The 25,148-nt window shown below is 38.7% G+C and overlaps 1 protein-coding gene across 2 annotated transcripts in view; it reads left to right on the top strand.

Moving 5' to 3' along the window:
• Hcrtr2 (hypocretin receptor 2) overlaps positions 1-25,148 on the top strand; it is a 116,143-nt gene that overhangs the window by 60,209 nt on the left and 30,786 nt on the right. For both annotated transcript variants that reach the window (NM_013074.2, NM_001393819.1), the window contains 2 exon segments: positions 14,919-15,097; positions 19,099-19,342. In NM_013074.2, coding sequence (NP_037206.1) covers positions 14,919-15,097; positions 19,099-19,342 — 423 coding nt within the window.

Raw genomic sequence — 25,148 nt, 5'->3', positions numbered from 1 at the left:
CTCCACTGAGGTCATATTACTATATAGGACACACAGGTCTATCTCAGGCCCTGACCACCCAACCTCTGATTCAGTGCTTCAGTGGTGCCTTAGATGCCTGTTCACACGTATTAATAACTGTGATAGAGTCTCTCTAGGAGCTTTGTCACAAAAGGTCTAGAGACAGTTCTGATTTGGTCCATTCCACCTACTGGTGAGTCCAGGTGGCACACAAAGGCAGTTACTAAACCTATTCAACACCCTTTCCACTGTTTCTTTTTTCCTTCTATAAGAATTTATCATTAGACTTTCTCCCTGTACTCTTCCTCTTCCTCCTTCTCCCCTCTCCCCACTCCCTCTTTCTTATACTGCATGTATTTATGTATGTATGTATGTATGTATGTATGTATGTATGTATGTATGTATGTGTATGTATTATGTATGTGCAGATAGTATTTTTTCTAAATCTCTTCCTGGGAAAATTCTTTCTGTAGTGATGTAATTACCCCTTCACAGCATCAGCATCATGGGGACACTCTTAGTCTTTCAGAGAAGACCGGGCCACTTTCACATAAGGATCAGATACCTTATATACCTGAGGCCCTTGTTCAATTACAGACCTATATTTTCTAAAGTAAATAAAAGTGAAAATCATTTTAGACTTTTAACATTTTAGAATTAAAAAATATATCTTTTAAAGTTTCTTGTTTATTAATATTAGTTAACCTTTTGGTTGGCAAATTCATAATAATTCAGCTGCATTTATGGCGGGATTCCAGTCCTGAAGCATGTAACAAAGGGAAACATTTCTGGCTCAGTGTAATATTTCTGAGCTAGAGAGATATAGAGAGAGAACTTTGCCTAAGTGGGGAGGTGAATAGGGTGGATATGGCAAGTCTATTGTCTACTGTTACATATGGAGATGGACATAGAAACCAAAAGAACAAATAAGGGGGACCTCAGAGCGAAGGTGGACATGGAAAGGGCCTTTGTGGCCCATTGGACTTAGGGATGAATTGATGATCCACTTCCTCGGTTCCTATGTCTACTCCGTAGTTATTCCATGAATGACTCAATACAGAAAAGGTTAACTGCAGGCTCCCCCGCCTACATTTTGTAGCTGACTTTTTTTTTATTTTTCCTTCACAAAAAAATACATTATTTCATTTTGACTAACTCATTTTCATAAATTGAGATGGCAAATGGTGGTTTATTCTTTCAGCATTCTTTCTGGTATATGAAATGTGACCTTAAATGAACATATTAATTTCTACATTATAATAAAATTACAACGGATTCAAGTTGAAAACATCCTTGAGATAGCAAGGGAGGTGACTCTAAAGGCTTCCACTGACACTTGGTGGTACTAGGTGGAATTACACTCTTTTACAAATTTCCTGAAATGGTTAAAACTTGGTATGAATGTAGATGAGAGATTGTCTTCTTAAGTGTCTCGATGCATAGTATATAGAGAGCAGTAAATTAGAAAACAAGAAAGCTGTAATATTTCACTAGAATAGCTACATTATAATGTATAAATACCTACACTGCTGGCCTATGCTACAATTTTGAATGTTTCAGATAATTCTTTTTTCACTAAACACAGGAAAATTTTCTACAATGAACCATGTTTTCTGTCTCTGGTACTACATTAGCACAGCAAAACTATAATTGCTTATTTTTAAATGTTTTTAATTGAAATAGAATTACATAGCTTTTCCTCTCCCTTCCCTTATTCAGCCCCTCACAGCCACCCTCCCTTGAACCACTTCCAAAGCTCCTACCTTTCAAGTTGATAGCCTCTTTTACTTGTTATTGTTACATGTGTGTATTTATGCATGTGTGTCCTACTGAGTCCATTTTATGTATGTATGTGTGTGTATGGACGTATGTATGTGTGTATGTATGTATGTATGTATGTATGTATGTATGTGTGTATGTATATGATTTCAAGGCTGACCACTGTGTAGGGAAACAAATAAGGGGGCTTACCCCTTCTAGAGGCAAAGGGCATTCATAAATGAAGGAGGGTCCCAGACACAGAACTGACTGGACTTGTGGATTTGTAGACAGCAATGCGTCTGGGAAGGAGACGGTGACTTACCCAGGAAAGATGGAAAGATGGGTGGTACACAAAAATGGTGTTTGCAGGCCCTGCGTATGAAACTGGGCTTGAGGGTTTGCAGGCGGCATAGGGCTGTGAAAAGGAGAGAAAAGGGGAGAAGCAAGTTACCTAAGAAAGGTGGATCATGCACCAGGACTATAACTTTTCTTACACAACTTTAGCTCCTAAGAGGTTTGAAATTTTCTAGAACTCTACTAAATAAATACCAAAAAATATGAAATTATGAGCCAAGAGATGTGTGCTGCTTTGTTAACTGTGTCACCATTTGCACCTGATCTATGGTTACTAGTCATAGTTGGAGGAGAAGGAAGTGCAGGTGTGTTTGTGCACAGCAGGACATCAACAAGGAGCAAAAAGGTACTACAATTTTCAAAAAAATTACAAGAAATATTTATAAAATTTTACCATAAATAACACTTATGTGAGTGGACAGATACACTTATATTGTTTTAAACATCATACAATAATACATATATTTAAAATACTGCACTGCCACATAATTAATTATATGTAATTATCTAATGATACTTACCAGTTTCAAGTAAGGTGAATTCAAAAATAATATTGTTACACAAAAGCTTTCAGAAAGATATTATTACGTTGTAATTATTTTATGGCTTTTCTTATCTTTGGAGATTTTGATAAAACATCCATAACATAAAATATACCAGCTTAAACTTTCTTGCTTCTGCTGGTTTAGTTTTCAGGTCTGTATATGTAGCCCAGGTTGTCCTGAAACTTTCACTCTTCCTGCCTTGTCCTCTTGTACGTTGGGAACCACACCAACTCCAAGAAGGCCACACCTCCTAATAATGCCATCCCTGGGCCAAGCATATTCAAACCACCACAATACTTAACAAGCAAGTGAGATGCCACACATTTGCTGATTTTCTGGGTGATTCACTGGGGGCTCTGTTTGATGGAGACAATTCCCAGTAGAACCCAGAAAGACCACTTGGGAACCCCACTTTCCATTTTCTGCCTGTAGTCCCATCTACCTCTCCACCAAGCATCTGAATCCCACTGTTTCCCTTTCCAAGAACCTGGAAGTCTCCAGACAACCTCCCCCTTCTGCCTGCCTGCCATTCACACCACCCACAACTTTGCTGGGCATCCCATATTATTTGGAGTCTGACCAGACTGCCACATACCTAAGACTACCAGAGATTCCCACAGGCAAACCAAACAGAATGGCCCCAAGATTGAACACCAAATACCATTCAGCCATCCACACCCTGATGAGTTGGAATAATATTAAACAAAGATACAAATAATCACTCAAAAAAGGAAAAAAATAAACATCCACACCAAGAAACATTTTTACAACTCTCATTCTATGTGAAGTTTCATCCCTCTATGCCCACATCAGACACAAAACCAACAGAAGTCTACAGTGTTAACTCTTCAGTCTCAGGCTGAATGGTTAAGAAACTAGGCCCTTGGTCCTGTGAAGTCTCGATGCCCCAGTGTAGGGGAACACCAGAGCAGGAAGGTGGGAGTGGGTAGGTAGGTGAAGGAGCACCCTCATAGAAGCAGGGGGAGGGGGATGAGATAGAGGGTTTCCGGAGGGGAAACAAGAAAAGGGGATAACATTTAAAATGTAAGTAAATAAAATATCCAATAAAAAAGAAACTAAACTCATCTTTCTGTTTTCTTTTTAAAAAAAAATACTCTTCAGCTTAAAAATAGGTCAAAAGGAACCTGGAATCAAGCAGACCACAACAAAATCAGAAGAAGTAAAGGAGGTGGTGTTATAATAAAGGGCACATCTAACAAAGAAAACATTACAGCCTAAATAAACATGCACCAACTTAGCACCAACTTCCTGAGGGAACTAATAACAGTAAAAACACAGAATGACATAAATGCTGCAGGATACTTGATTACACTGTGACCCGGAGACTGTGTTATGGTGTAAGGCTTAGTCCTTAGCACATACCTTTAATCCCAGAGAATGTGAAAGAGATAGAAGACTAGAGCATATTACTAAAGTTAGTACAAGGCCAAGCAGAGCAATTCGGGAGAGGCAGATAAAGAGAAGCTCGATTTAAACAGCATGGAGAGGAGTTTCGAACCAGAAGAACTGAGTTGACTATCCTGCCAGAGTTCAGAAAGAACTAGAAAGGGTGAGGTTATTTAGCAGCAAGTCTCAGGTGCCACAGACATTTTAGTCCTAAATAAGATTGTACAGAGGCTAGAAGCTTCTAGAACTAGACCTAGGTCAGCAAATGGAGGCAGTGCACCTCCCAGACAATTACTACAGGAGAACAAAGTAACTTTTACACATAAACAAATGAACAACAGGTGATAGCCCACTTTCTCTAATACTGAAGCCACCTGAAAAAAAAATTGTAAAACTTAATAGGTAAATAACATCACACATCAAATGGACTTAACAGGTATCTCCAGAATATCCCAGCAAATATTTCGTGTGATATCTGGATCAAAGAATACACACCTATTCAGCAGACCACGGAAGCTTCTCTAAAATAGACCCCATCCTAGAAACAAAGTAAATTTTCATAGATTCAGAAAGTCAAAATAACTCCATGTATCCTATCTGACCACAATGCAATAAAACTTAAAACAAAGAGCAAACAAATTTCTATTAATACACAGACTCACAACAAGTAAAATCTGTGGATCACATCGCATGTAGTCCTACAAGGCACTGCGTACTTCAACACAACAAAGCTTGAATATGACAAACCCAACTTGAGACAATAGCAAACATCATTCTAAAAGGAGAAAACCTCAAAACAATACCATTAAAATCAGTAGCACAGCCGGGTGTCCACTAGCCCCACTCCTTTTCAATATGTTTCTTAAAGAGAAAAACACCTAGAAAAGGAAACTAAAGAGATACAAATGTGTGTGTGTGTGTGTGTGTGTGTGTGTGTGTGTGTGTGTGTGTATGAGATTATACCTATTTGCAGATGGTGACATGTTAATAATAGACTCAAATTTCCTCTGGAAATGCCCAATACCTTCAGCAAAGTTGCAGAATATAAGATCAACTTAAGGAAAATGATTGGCTTGTGTCTGAACCACCAACGAGCACTCCGAGGATGATATTATGGACATACTCCTATTCACAATAGGTTCAAAGAAAATAGCATATCTGGCAATAAACAACTGGGCAAATTGATGACCTGTACAATGAAAACATCAAATCTCTGGAAAAAAGAGATTGAGAAAGACATTGGAAAACGGGATGTCCTGGCATGCTCATGTGGTGGTCAAATTAATATTGTGAAAATAAGCAATCCAAAAGGCGTCTTATAGGTTCAACGCAATTCAAATGAAAATTCCCACAACATTCTTAATACAAATAGGAGGGAAAAAAAACTATAAAATGCACGTGGAAACACAAAAGAGTCAGGAGTTCTAAAGCAATTCTGAACAAAACAAATTAAAAACAAACAAACAAAGAAGAACAATTCTAGATTGATTGCTGTGTGAGATTTTCAGATATGTTACAGAGTTATAGTATTAAAAATAGTTAGATACTAGCACATAAACAGACATGTAAGCCGATGGAACAGAATAGAAGATGCAAACATGGTAACATAAAGCTACAGCGATTTAGTATTTGACAGAGGACAAAACACATATTGAAGAAAGGATATCAGCTTCGTAAGATGCTAGGAATCCTAGCTGCCCATATATAAAAGAGTAAAACTGAAGCCATAGCTCTCATCTTGTACAGTTTAACACTCGATGGATCCAAGACCTCAATATGAAACCTGAAACATATATATTGTGTGCGTGCAAATATATTGTATGTATATATATATATATATATTTGTGTGTGTATATATATATATTTGTACATATAGGAGAAATAAAAATGGCTATAAAATATCTCAAAAGATGTTCATCACCTTTATTAATTAGGGAAGTAAAAATTAAAACAACTTTGATTTTTTCGTCTCACCTCTGTAATTATGTCTGAGATCAATAAAACCACTAAGAGTCAGTACTAGAGAGACCATGAGGAAAGGGACTCTCATTTATCATGGCTTAGATTGCAAACTGGTGCAGCCATTCTTGAAATCAATGTGGAGAATTTTCACAGGCTAAAATAAATCCACTATGTGATCCAGCTGTCCATCTCCGTGGCATATGCCCAAGAACTCAATATCCTACTTCATAGCTACTTGCTTACACACACTCATTGCCACTCTATTAATTATAGCTAGGGAAGGAAAGCAACCTTCTTAATGTCCTTTCAAAATGAAATCTGCAGATAAATGATGGAGAGTGAAAATGTTATACCGAGCCACATAGATTCAGAAAGACAAATAGCACGTATATTTCCTCATCTTTTATTCCTTGTTCTAAATATTCAGATGTGAGCATATAAGCTGGAGTACCCACAGAAACCAAGAAGGTAAAACTGGACCAAGGGATAAATGGAGTGCTAAAGAGGGGAACAAAAGGATTCAGGTGCTATGAAGGGGAAAATGGGCGGAATGTGGGCGAGGCAGGAGGATGTGTATATTGAAGGGGAGTGAGGGAAGAGGGATAATCAGCATCAGCATCAACGATGTTTGAAAACCTCACAAAGAATCATATTATTTCATATTTTCCTAAAATTACATGAAGTATATATTAATATATATGTATACTTTCAATAAAATTATACTCCTTGGAGAAATTCTGAGTGTATTTAGTGTGGTGAAGCCTTTGTACATTTCTGCAAAGGGCCAGCTTCAATATCCCAAGGTAAACGGAGGCAGCTGCTCACTTAGCAGGCATTTGTCTGAGGGAATAGTGTTTGATTCATTGGAGCCTTGGAGCCAGGGCTGGGTGTGTGGTATTGCTTGTGGATTGCAAGGAAGAAAAGCAAAAAGGAAAGAGGAATTACACACACACACACACACACACACACACACACACACACACAGAGAGAGAGAGAGAGAGAGAGAGAGAGAGAGAGAGAAAGGGAGAGGGAGAGAGAGACACAGAGAGACACAGAGAGAGACAGAGAGACTTGGTAAATGAATCATGACAAAGTTCAACAACCTTTTCTCCCATCGATTATATAGTCCAGTAAAATCATTAATGAAGTATAAAGATTATGTATAGTTACATTCTATTTTTCTTTTAGTAAATGATCATGGAAAAACAATATGTTCCCCTATACCTTTACATGAAAAACATTTTAAGTATAGCAAGCAAAGAAAAGACACCAGTGTGAATCACCAACATACAACCTCTTATACAGTGACCAACCCTAAGCCAGCAAAGTAATTTTTTTTCACCCATTTTATTTTACTCTTCATTGGCAGGCTATACTTTATGATTATAAAGGATCAATTTTCTTAAAAAGTGATCATCCAAAAGTCTTGAAAGAATTACAGATATAAGTTTTTGTATGAGAAATTCTACTTTAAATCCTCAAGGCAGACATTTACACGATGATGATTTTTTTAATTAAATCATATCAGGAAATTGAGGGCAAAAATTAGTACGAGAAATTACTGGTCACCTTGATCACCAGCCTAGGTTTCTCAAGAGAGTTACCTCAGTGACAGTCGGGCTTCTGTTATTCTTTTTTGCATGACCTTGAAAAAAATCAGGTTAAACAAGAGGGAAGGCCAAGTGAGTACACTTAAATCACACTTAGAAAAGGGAATGAAATAGTTCTATGAAGCAGAAGGAGGGACAAAAATGGGTGTCAGAGGGGCTGGGGCTGGGAATGGAGATGTCAGGATCAGGTGTGAGGAGGGACAAGAGAATAGGGCAGATGGCCAAGAAAATAAATGGGTATCTGCAGTTGGTGGAAGTCCTCGTGGAGTCTTCTTGAGGATGTACCAGAGACAGGAGATGGGGGAGTCTCCTGTCCTGGGAGGATGACCTTAGCTGAGACTCATAGCAGTGGGGATATCTGAAGAAGCAACATCCTGTAGCCACAAAATGCCTCCAATGAAGCCATAGAGCACCCTCAGAAAACTTTTGACTGAAAAATGTATCCTGTCTATGGGAAACGTAGGGATAAGGGTGGAGCATAGACAGAGGAAACAGCCAATCAACAACCTTTGAGGCTCATCCCATGAGCAAAGGCAAGTTCTTGACATTATTAATGATACTCTACTATGGTTGCAGACGACGGCCTAGCATCACTGCCCACTGAGAAACTCCACCTAGCAGCTGACTGAAAAAGATGCAGAGACTCAAAGCTAAACATTGAACAGGGCTTGGAGACTCTATTGGAAGAGCTGAGGGAAGATAGAGAGGCCTCAGGAAGACCAACAGAGTCAACTACCCTGAAGTCTTGGTGACTCCCAGAAACTGAACCGCCAACCAAAAAGCATATATGTCCTGAACCTGATGTCTGACATTTATGTGTCACATGTGCAGTTCAGTTGCCGTGTGGGTCCCCCACAAACTGGAACAGAGATCGTCCCTAAAGCTGTTACATGTCTGTAGGATCTATTCCTCTAAGTGTATTGCCTTGTCTGGCCTCAGTGGAAATGGATATGCCTAGTCCTGCAGAGAAACAATGTGCCAGGGTTGGAGGATACCGAGGTGGGGCTGCAGCCTCTCACAGGAGAAGCTGAAGGAGATGGGGCAGGGAATTTGTAAAGGGGACCCAGAAGGAAGGGGGCAGCAATCAGGATGTAAAGTGTATAAATAAATGAATGAATGGAAAACACCAAAAAAAATTGCTACTTGGAGTGATAATGTTCCCCTCAAGAATCATAGATTGGCACATACCCTATTACCAGACCCGGGAAAACCCTTTGGAGTTGTTGGCCCAGGATGTCCAAGAAACTCCCCAAAGCATATGACTGTTCTGCCCTTGGCTACCTCTTAGAAGCTGAATATAAATCCCTATTTCTGAAGACACTGTGCACTTAAACTCAAGACTCAAAAGAGTCAAGCTGAATATGATATAAATTCTCCTCCCTGAGGACTGGCCTTCATAACACACGCTGCCAAGGAAAGGAAGAAACCAATAACCTGATACACCTGCGATGCCTATAAATATGAACCGTTACAGTGACCTTAACGATAAAATATCCCTAAAGGTACAAGAGTGGCACTCATATCTTGGCAGTAACTATAAGATATCAAATTGGTTTTAAAGTCTGCTCAACAGGAAGGAAATCATACCTCGTACTGTAAACCTAGCCAGATACCTGGGGCTATTGAGGTCACGAATAGAAAAGAACCCACCACTGCCGCCTTCCTAAGCTAGTATAATTTCCAAGTCTAAACACTTCTCCATGTACTCACAGATATGTATAGCTCCCACACATTATCAAGGAAGCTTCTCTTCGGAACAGAGAAGATCATTGATGAAAGTCGCAACTAGTCAAAATACAGAGATCTGTGATCATAAAGTTCTCAGAACAAACTGGCACGACAACAATACAAACCCCATACCTAAAGCTGAAGACATTTGTCAAGAGCCGTGTAAAAATTGCAAAAGCCAGAGGACTGGGGATATGCTGTGCTATTAAACCCTAAAATGACAGGGAAGCTATTCCCATGATGCTTTATCCTTATGGATGCCTAAAAGAAACATGAAGAATGACAATACCAATATATATGTTAACAGGAAAGGGGAAACACATCACAGGTTTTCACCCCTAGAAAAAGAACTACATACAGGTATGGACTACTGAGACAGAACTAGTCTTCCACTGGGATGAGCCCCCAATTGAATATCTAATACAATGTGGTCACACCCCCCAAATATATCCAAGAAACATTAAACACACTTGGCATGCTGCATTCATATATTTATGCATATATGTAATAATAATTAAAGAAAGAGAAGCAATAAATCTGAGGAGCAGGGGCATATAGCATGAATTGGAGGGAAGAGTGAGTGGGAAATTACATAATGAAATGTTAATTTAACAAAAAGAGAAAACCTGGATGAGAATTTCCTACAGAGATGGTTCCTGTGAAAGTTAAACAGTTAATGTAACTGGAGTATGTGATCAAAGAACACCGTCCATAAAGATAAAAGCAGGTGCTTTGCCGGGAGCTCTCAGGAGGGCATGACATTGCTGTTGCTAATGGTTACAGAGACACTGAATACTTTCAATAAGAGTAGGAAAAAAAAGGTGACAGGTGGGAGACATTGAGATTTCAAGCATTGGTCACTGGGGGAAAAGGAAGGATATTACATTTCAGAGAAATATTAAATCTGAGTAAAGGCTTGAATCTAGTTTTGGATGAGTTTGGCATGCTGTAGAAGAAGAAAGTGGTTACTGTTGTACCTTTTTGTCTTGAATGAGCGAGTAAACATACAAGCATACATGTGCCCAGAAACACACATGTAGGGTTGTGTGGCACTGACAGGCCATGTAGAAACAGGTCCTGACAATGTGGAATATTTTCACAAGTGAGGCCAGGGCAATGAGGGGTGCAGCTACCTTGCCAAGTATGAGAAGAACAGTGAAAGTTCAAGAGAAGCAAAGCCTTGTAGGTAAGCAATAAATATTTGAACAGACATAATACAAATACTACCCTTATTTTTTAGTGGCAGAATAATATAATCTACCATAAAGCTCTAACATAAACTGCTCCAGGACTCTCCTGATAATATTTTTTATTGATTTTTTCCCTTTAGTTAACTCTACTATAATAATGTGTGATGATTAATGCTGAATTTCAATTTTACAGCATTTACAATCACTGGAGACAAGCCTCTGGGCAAAGTGTTGATGAGGGATTTTCTTAAATATGTTAGCTGAGATGAGAATGCCTATCTTAATATGGTTGGCAGCAGCCTATGGCTTGAGGTTCTAGTTTTTCCTCCCTCCGCCATCTCCTTCCCATCTCCCTACTCACCCAACTTATTCTCTCTCTCTCTCTTTCTCTCTTTCTCTCTCTCTTTCTCTCTTTCTCTCTCTCTCTCCCTCTCTCTCTCCCTCTCTCTCTTTCTCTCTCTCTCCCTCCCTCTCTCTCTCCCTCTCTCTCTCTCCCTCCCTCTCTCTCTCTCTTTCTCTCTTTCTCTCTCTCTCCCTCTCTCTCTCCCTCTCTCTCTCTTTCTCTCTCTCTCTCTCTCTCTCTCTCTCTCTCTCTCTCTCTCTCTCTCTCTCACACACACACACACACTCACACACCAAATCTATGGTTTTGTGTTGTCCATTGCTCCTGGACATAGAGCCTACACTGGAGTATGGTCAATAGGACCAGTGTCACCCCATTAAAATGACTTCTTAGTCAGATGTAGGATTCAGTGTTCACTTGCCCTCTCAGTGCTGGGCGCCTGTCTGTCTTCAACCTATCTCTGTTCTGCCAGTCTCTGAGTTGACCGGTGCATCCGTCCTGTTCCGTCTAGAATATACTGTATCCTTGGAGTCACAGCATCTCTGCACCTTACAACCTTCCTTCCTCCACTTCACATAGATCTCTGAGTCTTAAGGGAAGGGGTTTGGTGAAGACATCCCATTTAGGAATGAGTTCGACCGAATCTGTCTCTCTACACACTGCCCAGTTTGGGTCCTTTTGTTAATTATTGTCTACTGCAAAAAGAAGCTTCTCTGATACGGGTTGAGCGATGTCCTCATCCGTAGGTATAGCACTGTGTCATAGCACTGAAATAGAAAACATAGCAACCGTCCTCTTCTTTGCTCACATACTAAATCTAGAAGCACATACATTTACATACGGCTCACTGAGAATAATTGTTGATAACCTGGAATGTCTTCATAATACAGGGACTAGAGTGATAAGTGATACAGAATGATGGATGTATGTGAGAGTCTTTAGGATTTAGCTAAAGAAAAGATTGGGAGAACGATCATAACAGTGGTCTTTAAATACTTTAAACTCATTATAGCTACTGTTTATTTTTACCCCTTAACTCCAGAAAATACAGTGAAATCCTGGTCTCTATTGTCTCAGACAGTGGCTTACTTTGTATACATGTTTGGTTTTTTTTTTTTAATTTTTGCTTTATAGGCATGACTTTTTCTCCTGAATTTATTTCTGTGTACCATGCATATCTGATGCCTGGGGAGGCCAAAAGAGGGCACAGATCCACTGGAATTGGAGTTACAGAGAGTTTGAAGCCAATGCCACATGGGTGCTGGGAATCCAACCCAGGTCCTCTTAAAGAGCAGCTGGTACTTTTAGCCACTGAGCCATCTTTGCAGATGCCAAAGGTGATCCTCTTTGGAAATGGAATCATTGAAAATGTGATTTCTGAAGATGAAGTTAAACTGTACTAGGGTGAAGTTTAACCCCATATGAATATGCGCTTGTAAGAAGATGACTATGCAAACATCTAGACAAGGGAGAGTGTCCTGTGATCACGGAGGCAGAGATTGGAACTACACATGTAAAGTTTGCAGATTCAACCATGACGCCCATCAGACCACAAGAAGCTAGGAGGAAGCAAGGTAAATCTTCCGTATAGGTTAGGAGGCTAGCAGAAATAATTGCACCTTCTTTTCTAGGTCTGTTGCACAGTTTAACATACATTTAAAAGTCCCAGAAATATTACTTGATATCCATTTTTTCTTATTATAAACAATAAGAATGTGTTTTTCAATTGCTAGGTTATGTATGGTTCAAGAATTTATGTAAAAAAACAGGTTTGCCAGCATCACCTTCAAGTGAGAGCATTGGGGTGTATCCTAATTAAGGCCACCTGATGTTTTTGGCTATCACTTTGCTGAAGTTAAAGAATCATTTGAATTATTCAAAAATTAAATCTTCCAAAGTATAAATATTTTCCTAAATTCCATATTGGGAGCTGAGAGCTAATTTTAACCTTAGGAACTAGTGCATGTATTTTTTTGCCAGAATAGAAAAATCCCAATGGTAGATTGTTGACGTTCTGGCCAGTTCTACCTCTTTCTCATCCACTGCCCTTGGGAGAAGCTCCAACTTCTGTGCTTGGCTCTTAAATTTAGAAGGGGCTTCTTTATAAAAACCATCATTTGTACTGTCTCTCTGTAGGTTCCTTCTCCTTGGCTAGGAATCTTCCTTCCCAGCTGCTTACCTTGTGCTGCTCTGGGAAGCTTTGGTTTTGGTCTGATTGATTGATTGATTGATTGATTGATTGATTGATTGATTGATTGATTTAAAGAGATCAGACTAGTCTGACTTTTTCCTGCCTTTTACCCAAGCCTTTTCAGGCTGTAAGCTTCAGTTCTAACTGCTGCAGTTGAGAACCATTTTAGAGAAGTTAAGCTTTGGTTCTTCCTCACAGTCCCTCCCAGGAATAAAACTCAGACTCAAAATATCTTTACAAATACCTTGGTCATATAGCTAGGCTCTAATCTGACTAGATCATAACTAAAATGACTCAATTATTTTAACCTACATTCTGCCTCATGGCTAGTTACCTGTGCTAAGGTATCATGCATCCTTCTCCTCACATCTTTTCCCTTGGACCTCCCACCTGGCTTTATCCCAGAATTCTTTCTCCTCCTGGATGTTCCACCTCTATTTCCTGCTTTAGCCGTAGGTCATGGGCTTTTTAATTGACAGGCAATGCATCCATACAATACACAAGATATTCTCTCTACAGTAGATGATTGTCAAAAATAAGTTCTTACTCGGGCACTTAAATTCAACAAGGTGTCTTTATTTCTATGCCACTGGTTGAGGTTTCCAGTCACAGTATCATTTCCATGACAACCCTAACAGGTTGAGAATACCCTGGAAACACAATCACAGATCCATTTACTGAAATTCATTAGCACTGTGCGCAGGCATAGATTATGAAAGTGACGGTTTTGAAATCTCTATGTGTCAGACAGGTAGAGGGCACAGTGTGTAGTAACTTGATATTCTTTCGGTAAAAAATAGCTGAGCAGGCTAGCACACCATTAAAGAAGGAAGGTTCCACAGTGTGATAAGGCCAACCGGGTCAGATTTCAGGATGACATTCAGAGGCCATCAGGAATAATAAAAAGGAGAGGGTCGGAACCTAGAATTTAAATATATTCCATTATAACTTCGTTGTTTTGAAAACCAAAGGTAAACTAAGTGGCGAAGGACACAATTATCACTTGGAATGTTCTAGTTTCATATTTTGTGAGTTCTTAGCAGGCCCAACAAAAGTCTTTGTCTCAATTTTCTTACACGCAAATATACTTGATATCTTCCTATAAGATTTGCCCAAATAGCACAATATAAGTACATGAACAATTTGAGTAATGGTTGGATAGTAGTAGCTTGTTTTGTTTGGTTGGTTGTTTTTTATATTAATATAGTTAATATTTTCTTCTCCTGGTTGTCCACAATGTAAATGTGGGAAGACATGGGTCAAGGTCATGAATGAGGGGAATCACGATTGTTCTTTGAAGATTAATAATTCTAATTCTCATTCAACTCCAACTCATCAACTTTTTATTTTAATTTTGGCAGAGTTTTATTAGGTAGCCCTGACTGACTTGGACCTCACTATGTAAACCAGACTAAACTCAAACTCACAGAGATCTACCTACCTCTGCCTCCCAAGGCTAAGATTGAGGACATGTGGTAGAATATCTAGACCAGGAACTACTTCCTGATATTTTTCTACATATGGAGCACTGAAGGAATAGAAAGATCAGTCAGAAGCTGTTCTTTGACTTGCTTACAACTCAAGAGATAGACAGCACAGTTCTATGAATAGAAAATACGGGTATTGAGTCAATGAACTCATTTTAACCACAGATTCCAAATTCCCAGAGATTAACAGATGGACTGACAGCAGCACAGCTTTAAGCACACATGTATGGCTTTTTCAGCACATGGGTATGGTTTTTGCAGTCATGTTAAATCTCTTGACTTTCTTTATCGCTGCCTCGTCTCTTTGTTTATTCCCTATCTCTTGGTCTTTCTCTATCAGTCTGCGTGGCAGTGTGGAAGAACCACCACATGAGGACAGTCACCAACTACTTCATAGTCAACCTCTCCCTGGCTGATGTGCTTGTGACCATCACCTGCCTTCCAGCCACCCTTGTTGTTGACATCACCGAGACTTGGTTCTTTGGACAGTCCCTCTGTAAGGTCATCCCTTATTTACAGGTAATTCTTTTTTGAGTCCTTTTAGAAATTATTTTTACATGTTTTTAGTTATAGACATTACTGTCTTATAAAATAATTAATGTGTTAATAAATAAATATAGATATTCAGAAAATAAAAAATTTAAGGATGGTAATGCTTGAGATTTACTGAATAAACAAGTTCATGCCTGGATAAAATTGAGGTAATATTGCTGCTAATTACTTCTCAGTCCTCATCATTATTAAAATAGATGATTTAGACCAACTAATGATTAAGACGTTTCTTGATCCATTATTATTATTATTATTATTATTATTATTATTATTATTATTATTATTAATGTTTGTTTTATAATAACTAGGAATATCGGTCTTTCTTCATGATTTCTTTTCATCCTGAAAAATTAAGAAATATGTGGTCAAAGAGGGGCAACTTTGGACCTCAGTTCTGGTTTGGGATATCTGTTCTGCCATCTCTAGATGGCACACTTTCAGGTGAAATACGTAGACTCCTGGCACTCAGTTGCCTAAAATGGTAATTATTGTCAGATCCACCTCAGAGAGCTGTTGTGGCAGATTGTTTAGGTCATTTACATAAGTCTCTTGGCTCTCTGATTACCTCATCGTGATCTTACAAAGCAATGTCTTCAGAGTAAGAATCAGTTACCATGGCTGCCTCAGTGATAAACAGTGAGTGAGACTTTCTGTATCTGTTTGACACAGAAAAAGAATTAAAAATACTTTTAAAATAATTATCTTCTAATTGTATTTACAAATGTAGTCAGTGATAAAAAGATTCCTGATAGTGACTGACCATAGTAACACATGCCTAAGAGCAGTGTTTCACTTAGGAAGTAGTCGGTGAAGGAAAGAACACTGTGTTCCCCTTAGGAAGCAGACACAGAGAGAAAAGGTGGGTGGTCTCTCTGTATCACCCCACTGTCCCCATCGCCCTTGTCCCTATTTCCTGCACCTTTACAGTTGGTGATCACAAGGCTTGCATGGACAGATAATGGGATTTACATGAAAGAAAACTGGAAGAGCTCACCAATATCCACTACTAAAAATAATTTAAACTATTCTTTGAAACCAAAATGTTCAATTCAACAGCTCCTTGATAATCTCTTCTAAAGAGAGGAAATATTTTTAAACATCAGATATCATTTATAGCATATGTGATGATGTCATAGATGTGACAAGCTACATACAAGCATTATGTATTACAAGGTCCTCACCTGCTGAGGACCATAGATGGATTACAAAAAGAACTTTAACAAACCCTTTGAAGAAGTAGTCAAATGAACAATGAAGAATCACCTCATGGGGGGCAAAACTCAGTCAGAATGTATGGCTATGGGTGTGCTCCCATCCAGGAACTAGAAAAAAATAAAAGCAGCAGAATATTGGGAATTTTCCTGTTATTTCCAGTAAACTGCATTTCTCTCAGCTCCACTAATCATCCAAGAGGAAATGTCAGCTCCCCTTGGCATCAGGGTAGTTTCGCCTGCCTAGGTGCTCCATGATCTCTGTCTTGTGAGCGTGAGGCTTTGATAGAGGGGACAATGAAATGTGGAAGTGTCACCCGTACCAGGAGAGTGCATTCTACCTTTGATACACTGACAGCTTGCTGTGCCATGCACCTCCGATTCCCCTGGGAGCCCAAATGAAGATACAGGAAATCACACTAACAGCAAGGGTTGCTGGCATGAGTAGTCTTGAAGTCACTGGCATCATTTCTTCTGTCTAACGCAATTTATGAGAAAGTTCTAAATGTCAAGGGACAAATGGAGATTCTGGCCCCTGGATCAACAGTGTCTAGTTCAATCCATCCTCACAAGAGAAGACCAATGTGTAATCTCGGACTGGAAACCAACTGTGCCTATCGCTTAGCTCGTTCACCTCAACCTCTTGTTAGAAGTGTGCAAGCGCACGAAGAAAAACCAGTCTCCGAGTTACCTTTTTCCCTGTATTTCAGAGGCACAGTGACGCAATGACAGTGCTCTAATTTCAAGTCCAGTAGTTCTTATCCTAGTTGCTACAGCCTAACACTGATTGCTTTTGTCCCTAACATGTGACTTAAATATTTTGTATGTGTGTATATAATACACTTCCAGTGTGCTGAAGCCACACAGGGGTATTTGGTTGTATTTAGTGATTTGATGTGATTTATATGTTTTCTTCTAAAACAATACACTTTAGGGACAGATATACTATAACTCTTAGGCAAATGCTTAAATTATTTAAGAATCTTACAACTGGAAAAAAATCACTTAATAATTAAAATAGGCCTCTTAGATCTCTCTTTTGAGAGAAAGGGGGGAGGGGAAGGCAGTAACAAAGCCATCATTTGCAATTATTCATAATAAGGTGTAATTTTGTATTTTCCAAGAATATCTTATAAAGTGAATGCTAATTACCAGTAAATATTCTTAAGACACCGACGGGCATAGAAATGGAAATAAATCATTGGTTGACAAAGCCCATTCAATGGATTCTACTGTCAGAGTCAAGAGTTTTCCATATTGGACACAGAACAGCATAATCTCTCACTCTGTGTCCACCAAAGAAAACAACACACCCAAGACACTTCTGGAACTAATGTCAGTCTTTGAAGTGAGTTCGTATGAAATGACCATTATAATGTATTAGTTGTGGGACATACTAGAAGTGACTTTTGAATTTGAGCCGTGTTGCTTCCATTTCACTCACAGGGTGATCAGAAGACATGAATAATAAGTTGAGAGGCCTCGATGGACGTTTGCATTTCTCATTGCTGGAAGCAATGACTATAGCATTGCCCCAGCAGCCACGAAACAGCGGCCCTACAGATCCAGACTGTTCTTTTCCCACCCACATTGAAAGTGGAATCTGGGGTCCAAGGTTCTTGGCTTCCTAAGAAAAAGAAAAAGGGGTCATGAGGAGTAGGGAATTTGTTAAGAGAAATTTGAAGGTGCCCAAACTTCTCAACGGTCATCAACTCACTAAGATTAACTTACAGAAAAATTAGCCTCCAAGAGTTGAGAAAAATCCATGGATTTAGTTAGATTATCATGAGTAGTCTTTCTTGAAAAATCTCCAGAAAGGAAGATGATAAATAACATTATGATAAATATCGTCATTTTAAAGTATAATAAATAAGAGTAATTACACAGCACTTGCATGGAAGCCTTGAGTTAGGCATTTTGCGTATAAATTAACTCTATAATTCCATGTAATCAATGCTTCATTCAGAACAGGATCTTGTATTAAAGACAAGTCCGTACATTAATGATGTGGGAACCAATAGGGTTGAAATATTTATTTCTTTCAATTTCCAAAATGAAGAAATACTTGCGATGTTTTTTTACATACAAGTCTGTACTAGGAGGACCTGCCTGCTTTTAGGAGAAAGACACTAATTCTGTCAGTCAGTGAACTGTAGCACACATACTCAATACAGAATTCTTTTTTATTGTGATCTAGGTTTTTATTTGTTCCAATATATTAGAAATCAATTGATATAAAGTACCCGTTTTTAATTTAAAAGTATGAAATAAGATACCCATGACTTATCTGCAATAACGAAATGAAACAATGAAAACTGCATGATAATTTAAAATATACAATGCCATGTCATTCTGGTTGAAAGAGAACTTCCAGTTGAAGAAGAAACACAGGTATAAGTTCTTTTCCTCAGCGAATAAACAGTGCTTACACTGCCAGGACGAAAGCTGCAAAACAAAGTAAAGATAGGAATTATTCAAACATCATAAACTGAGCATTTAGTGTGAGGAAACTGCAAGGTCTCACAGCACCTACTTCACATCTGAAAGGAAATACAAAGTTTTCTCATGCACTTCTACATTTCTACTTTCATCATTTTTTAAACACAAAAATTATTTATGTGAATTAATACATGGAGCTGGCGACCCTGAGTGCCCTTTTTGTGTTGTAACTACTTTGCAGACGTAGCAGATGCTCTCACATTCCCTTTCCCACGCCTAGCAATTCCCTTGAATCGTGTTCCTTTCTTCCCTCTCTAGACTGTGTCAGTGTCTGTGTCTGTTCTTACATTGAGCTGCATTGCCTTGGACCGATGGTACGCCATTTGTCACCCTTTGATGTTCAAGAGCACAGCCAAACGGGCTCGAAACAGCATCGTTGTCATCTGGATCGTCTCCTGCATCATAATGATTCCTCAAGCCATTGTCATGGAGCGCAGCAGCATGCTCCCTGGCCTAGCCAATAAGACCACCCTCTTTACAGTCTGCGATGAACGCTGGGGAGGTAAGTAGGCTCGGTCCATGGGCTAGCATCGACGTGGGACCCGCAAATGTTGCATTAGCATCACTATTGCTAAATTGCTCTTATATACTTTATTAACATCTTTTCGAAAGAGCTCAGCATGAAGGTGAAAATAAACTTGAAACACACAATTTTCATAAATAATTTAAGTCCTTCGGAGGTGCTTCATGAACCATTTTTAATTTTTTAAAATGGAAGTGAATTGGGGAGTTTATGCAATGACTCATCTTTAGTTATTTCTTAAAGTTTTAAAACAAACAACTAGTCAATGAAACAAATCAAACCACAAATTAACAGTTTATTAAGATCATTACACAAGATTTTCCAAAAAGCTAAATACAGAGATTATATATAACCTAGTTTTCCCATTCCTGAACACGAACCTGAAGAACTCTGTATTTTATTTCAGAGATACCTGTGCATCTGTGCTTGTTGTTACTCTATTCATAATATTAAATAAAAATAGAATCAGCATAGACATCTATGAGAGTGTGATACATGTCACAAGGCAATTTTGTCCGACCATAAAGAAAAATAAAATATTCAGGGAAAATGGATGGAGATAGAAAATATTACATGGAGTGAACCCAGGCTGAGAAAGACAAATGCTGCATGTGCTCTCTGATGTGTATATCTTAGCGTTTAACTTTTTTAAAAGGTGAATTTTATGTTCAAATAAAGCAAGGCAGACACCAGGAAACTAGAAAGGGGCCCATGAGAGGGGAAGAAAAAAGAAATGTTAAGGATGAAGGGTAGGAAGACTAATAGAACCCACATTCTTTAAAGATCTGTTTTCAGCTTTAAACTCTGTTCTCAGAGCACTGCAGTGTCACAGAGATGCCCGTTCACTGGGTGAGGAGTTGTATCAATTAGAAATCACCTCTGTATGGTATACATCTGTGCATATCCAGTACCCATGATAGTAATATAAACAAGCAGATTTTTCAGGGCATTGTGATTCTTTGCTTCCAAACATCTCACAATAGGAGCACACCCAGCCATGCATGACAGAGACAGAGATACGGCAGAGAAAAAATAACAAAAGGTCACCATACATTTCAGTCCAGCGTGTAATATCTACACATGAGAGCAGCGAATTGCCCTCTCTTAGATAATTGCATTGCAATGGCTCATACTTAGAGAATTTACACATCAGGGAAGAATGATTGTTAAATACATGTGTAACACGCACTCACACTTACTATAAAGACGAATCAAGCAAGTGACGTAGGAGGCTCAGGCAGATGGACCCTGAATCCTAACCCAGAGTAGGCTGCACATTGACAGTCTTAAAAGAGAAAGAAAAAAATCACAACAAAACTATAATAGAATTATACAATTTGAATTTCTTGCTATTCAAATATTGAATATCTTTTCAATTAGTTTTTTACTAACATTGTGATACTTTTGCTTTTTTATCATCAATTTCTTAATAAAATATCCCTTTAATATTATGGACAAAAATAAACCAAGTGGAAAGCTTCTAAATACTTTCCTTAAGTATCTGTGTCCCATTCATTTAATGCTCAAACAACATCTAAAGCTTCTAGAGTGTGCCAGGCATTTTGCCCAGTAGAGCACGTTCTCCGGTGAGGCTGAAAGACAAACAAGCCACTGTGTGATTAGTGGACCAAGTACTAGGGCCACAAAGGAGATAACACCTTCAGTCCTGGCCATCTGGACACATGTCTACAGAGATGCCACTAACGTTTCAGCAGGCATTAAAGATGAGTATCAATTCTGACAACTGGGATTAGTGAATGGGTATCCTGGGAAGGGAAAGATGTGTCACCAGGGGGAAGAAAACCCACTCACTAGGGCCCACATTTTAAGGAAGAAGGAGACCAGGGAGAAGGCATGGCTGGTGGGGCACGGGCAGCCTGAGAAAATGACTTTGGTGGAAAGTTAAAGTCTGCTACATGAGTTCCTTACAGTAAGTAATTGCTGAAAAGCATCTTACAGCCCACGCCCTGACCCTTCTCTCTTGATCCATGACTACTCTGACCCCTACAGACACGGTGTTCAAAGTAGAAAGCAGTGTGTACATGTCAATTACAAGAGTCCTATTGGAATTCTTTGAGATAATGAAAAGAGCAATTAGAGAACATACTTAGTACTCTTTAAATGCCAGGGAAGACTTTTCTAATGGATTTCGGCAATGGATTTCATTGACATGTTCATGGATATGTATAAATGATAGCCCCCACACATAATCAAACATCATTCACCCCCCCATTAATGAAAAATTGCCAAACTACTGAATCCTACCCATAATTGTAATTAAGTAGAACATTGTGTTGTTTATATCACATAAATACCCATAATATTTTTAAATCACAAATAAAATGTAAATACACAAAATTTATATCTATTTCTAGTACTTTATTATCTGGCTTTTATACAAATATTCAAAAATCATTAATAAAACTATTTGAAAGTAGTTTGGTGGTTACTCAAGATGATTATTAGGGTCAAAATAAATTGATATTGAATTGAGGTGATAATGCATAAAATAAACAATAAAAACTATTATTTTTTATCTATTCAGCTTCAAATTACCAATAATTTATTGATTTCAAGAAGAATGCAACATAATTCAAAATAGTTTCTGATCATTTATCTCATTATATTATCAAGATATTATCATTTATCTTCTATATTAACATTAACATTCTTAAATAGAATGCCCTGTTCATGGGGCCTATTTAAAATTCCATGCCCAAATGAATGTTAAAGACCAGCATAGGCTTTATAACTCTCCTCGTTTGCTCTCTATTGCTGTGATAAACACAAGGGCCAGAAGCAGCTTGTAGAAGGAAAAGTTCATTGCATTTTACAGTTTGCCAATCATCAAAGGAAGTCAGAGCAAGAAATCAAGGCAGCTCCTGAAAGCAGGAACTGAAGACAAACCATGAACACTTCTTGCTGACTTGACACCCATGGCCTGTTCAGCTGCTTTCTTTTACAACCAGAGCCGTTTGTCCAGCAAAGGCACTGCCCACAGTGGACTGGACCTTCTGACACCAGCCATTAACAAAGTGGCCCACAGACTTGCCTACAGGCCAGTGGGGTGCAGGATTTTCTCAATTGAGGTTCCTTCTTCCCAGATCAGTCTAGCTTATGTTCAGTCGGCAAAAAAAAATCGTAATTCAAAATACCACACACCATAGAAAAACACATAGTCTATAATGCTACTTCTCTATAATGCTATTTAGCACAACTTAAAGCATCAGCTGTAGAATTAGTATCTTCTACTTGAGATTAGCTTATTAGCTGTGATTCTTAGTTTTCTCATCTCTCCCCTAAATTGAATATGGTTATGAAAATAAACAGTATTGATTTAATTATCAAAGGATAGTATATAAGAACTCCCACTGGTCGCTTGTCTATCAAATCACTTTGGGAAGTCATGCAAATGAATACCCTTCATACATGGGAGGCAGTGTTGCGAAGGATGAGTGGCTGTGCATGAACCAACGTTTTCCAAATGATCATATTCTTCATGTTCATGTATTGTAAAAAGACAGATAACCCCAACAGGAAAGACCACAAAGTATATGTGTGTCTGAGCTGCTCACTTTAATAAGCAATGTGGCTGTGTCCTACCAACATTATTGCTGTTGAATTTCACTGTTATCCATGTTTATCGTTTGACCTGTCACCGCTCCCGTATTTATAAAACTTTACAATTTCCAGACCTATGTTCATGGTTCCTTGGTTATTAAATGAATATTTAGTTTCTTAATAGACACTTTATTTAAATAAAGTTACTCATTTTTATCATTTAATTCAAGAAATAATCATCTGATTTATGCCTTCATTAAATGTCTTATGAGTATGAAATATCTACCAAATATTGTTCAAGGCATTAGAATTTTATCTGAGAGGGGGATCTCATTGTAGCCCAAGGCAGTCTTTGAAATCATTTTGTAGCATAGGCTATCTTAAAACTCTTTTTGTAACCCAGGCTGTCCTAGAACTTACTCTAAAGCCCAGGCTGTCTTCAGCTCCAAGATTCAGCAAATATATTATTATTGTCTAGATCTCATGAATGCTAGAGTTTCAGGAATAAGCCATAGAGCCAGATAATCCAGATAATATTGTAGATTGACAATATCTCTCCTCTTGGATCTAATAAAATGTACTTTGGTGGTCTGACAGAAAACAGGAAAATAGAGTGAACCTTCCTTATGATCAGAGTAATGATGGCTTTTGTCTCATTATGAGGTTAGAAAGTGTGTGTGTGTGTGTGTGTGTGTGTGTGTGTGTGTGTGCATGTGTGTGTGTGTATGCACATGCATGCTGACACACACATCAATAAACTGTTGTAAGATATTCATTATTCATTAGAGGGATGATAGTAAAGCCATTAATACATAGGCAAGTTTTAAAAGCTCATTAAGTTTAAAAATTGTCAATTTGAATATTGGCAAATCACATTTTTTCCACATAGAGAGGTTTCATCAGAGAAGATAGTAGAGGGGGAGTAAGTAAAGGCCAGCCACGGGCATATGGAGGGAAGGGGGTGGGGAGAGAAGGGACAGGGACAAAAAGGGCACAAGAGCAGAGCAGAGCAAAGAGAGAGCAGGAGCGGCAATCCACATTTAACAGACTTGCCCCAGACAGGTGGAAGACACAGGAGAATGCTTGCAGGTTTTATACAGTTAGGTAACTGTGCTCATGGACAATGTGCCTTAAACTCTTCTGAAGAACATTATTCTTTAATCTCTGATTCAAATGCATCAAAAATATCCATATTTGTTTCTGATTTCTTGATTTGAGACAGTAAAAGGTAAGGTGATAGATGACAATAGATAGATAAATGAATGGAGAGAGGGGGGCAGGGAGGGGGAGGGGGAGGAGGAGGGGAGAGGGAGGGGGAGGGGGAGGAGGAGGGGGAGAGAGAAAGGGAGAGGGAGAGGGAGAGAGAGAGAGGGAGGCAGGGAGTGGGATGGGGAGGAGGAGGGGGAGGGGGAGAGGGAGAGGGAGGGGAGGGGGAGAGGGAGAGAGAGAAGGAGAGGGAGACAGGGAGTGGGAGGGGGAGAGGGAGGGGGAGAGAGAAAGGGAGAGGGAGAGGGAGAGGGAGAGGGAGAGGGAGAGAGAATTTATGGATCATACAGACAAGAATTTATTCAGATACTGCCTCCCATCAGTTGAATAAGGATACTAGTTGTTGTTGTTGTCATTGTTGTCATTGTTGTTGTTGTTGTTGTTGTTTCATTGTTAAAACAAGTATTCATGTTAGCCCAGTCTAGCACTAAACTTACCATGAAGGCAAGAATGATCTTAAACTTCTGATTTTCCTGCCTCTACTCCCTGTCTCTGGGATTTTAGATGTGCATCACTACACACTGCTTTGTGCAAAGCTGGAGCTCAAACTCAAGTCACAATGAACAACTGTTCTATTGACAGAGCAACATCTGCTGCCTAGGACGCAGATTTACAGTCATTGGTCTACGAAACGCCACCTTTTAATTCAGTCAGTGCTTAAGTAAAGCAAAGCAAGTTTTATGTCATATATTCTAAATTATAAGTTTCAAAAATATATATTGAAGGTAGTGATAACTATCAAGTGAAACGTTCAAGGATATTTTCAACACATGCAACCTAAATTTTTAGTTGTATATTTGAATTTGCAACTAGTTCTAAATCTGAGAATATAAAACAAATTTTTAGGACATTACATTTTGCTAATTACCTATCATAACTTCACCAGTAATAAACTAGTTCTAGACCTGGAATATAATCTTATTTGATCACCCTTTCTGCATAAGTGTTCATCATAATA

Source organism: Rattus norvegicus, chromosome 8 (genome assembly GCF_021556685.1).
Source record: "Rattus norvegicus strain SHRSP/BbbUtx chromosome 8, alternate assembly SHRSP_T2T, whole genome shotgun sequence".
NCBI lineage: Eukaryota > Metazoa > Chordata > Mammalia > Rodentia > Muridae > Rattus > Rattus norvegicus.
Note: the sequence above shows the minus strand (reverse complement) of the source record. Positions and strands in the feature narration are given on the sequence as shown.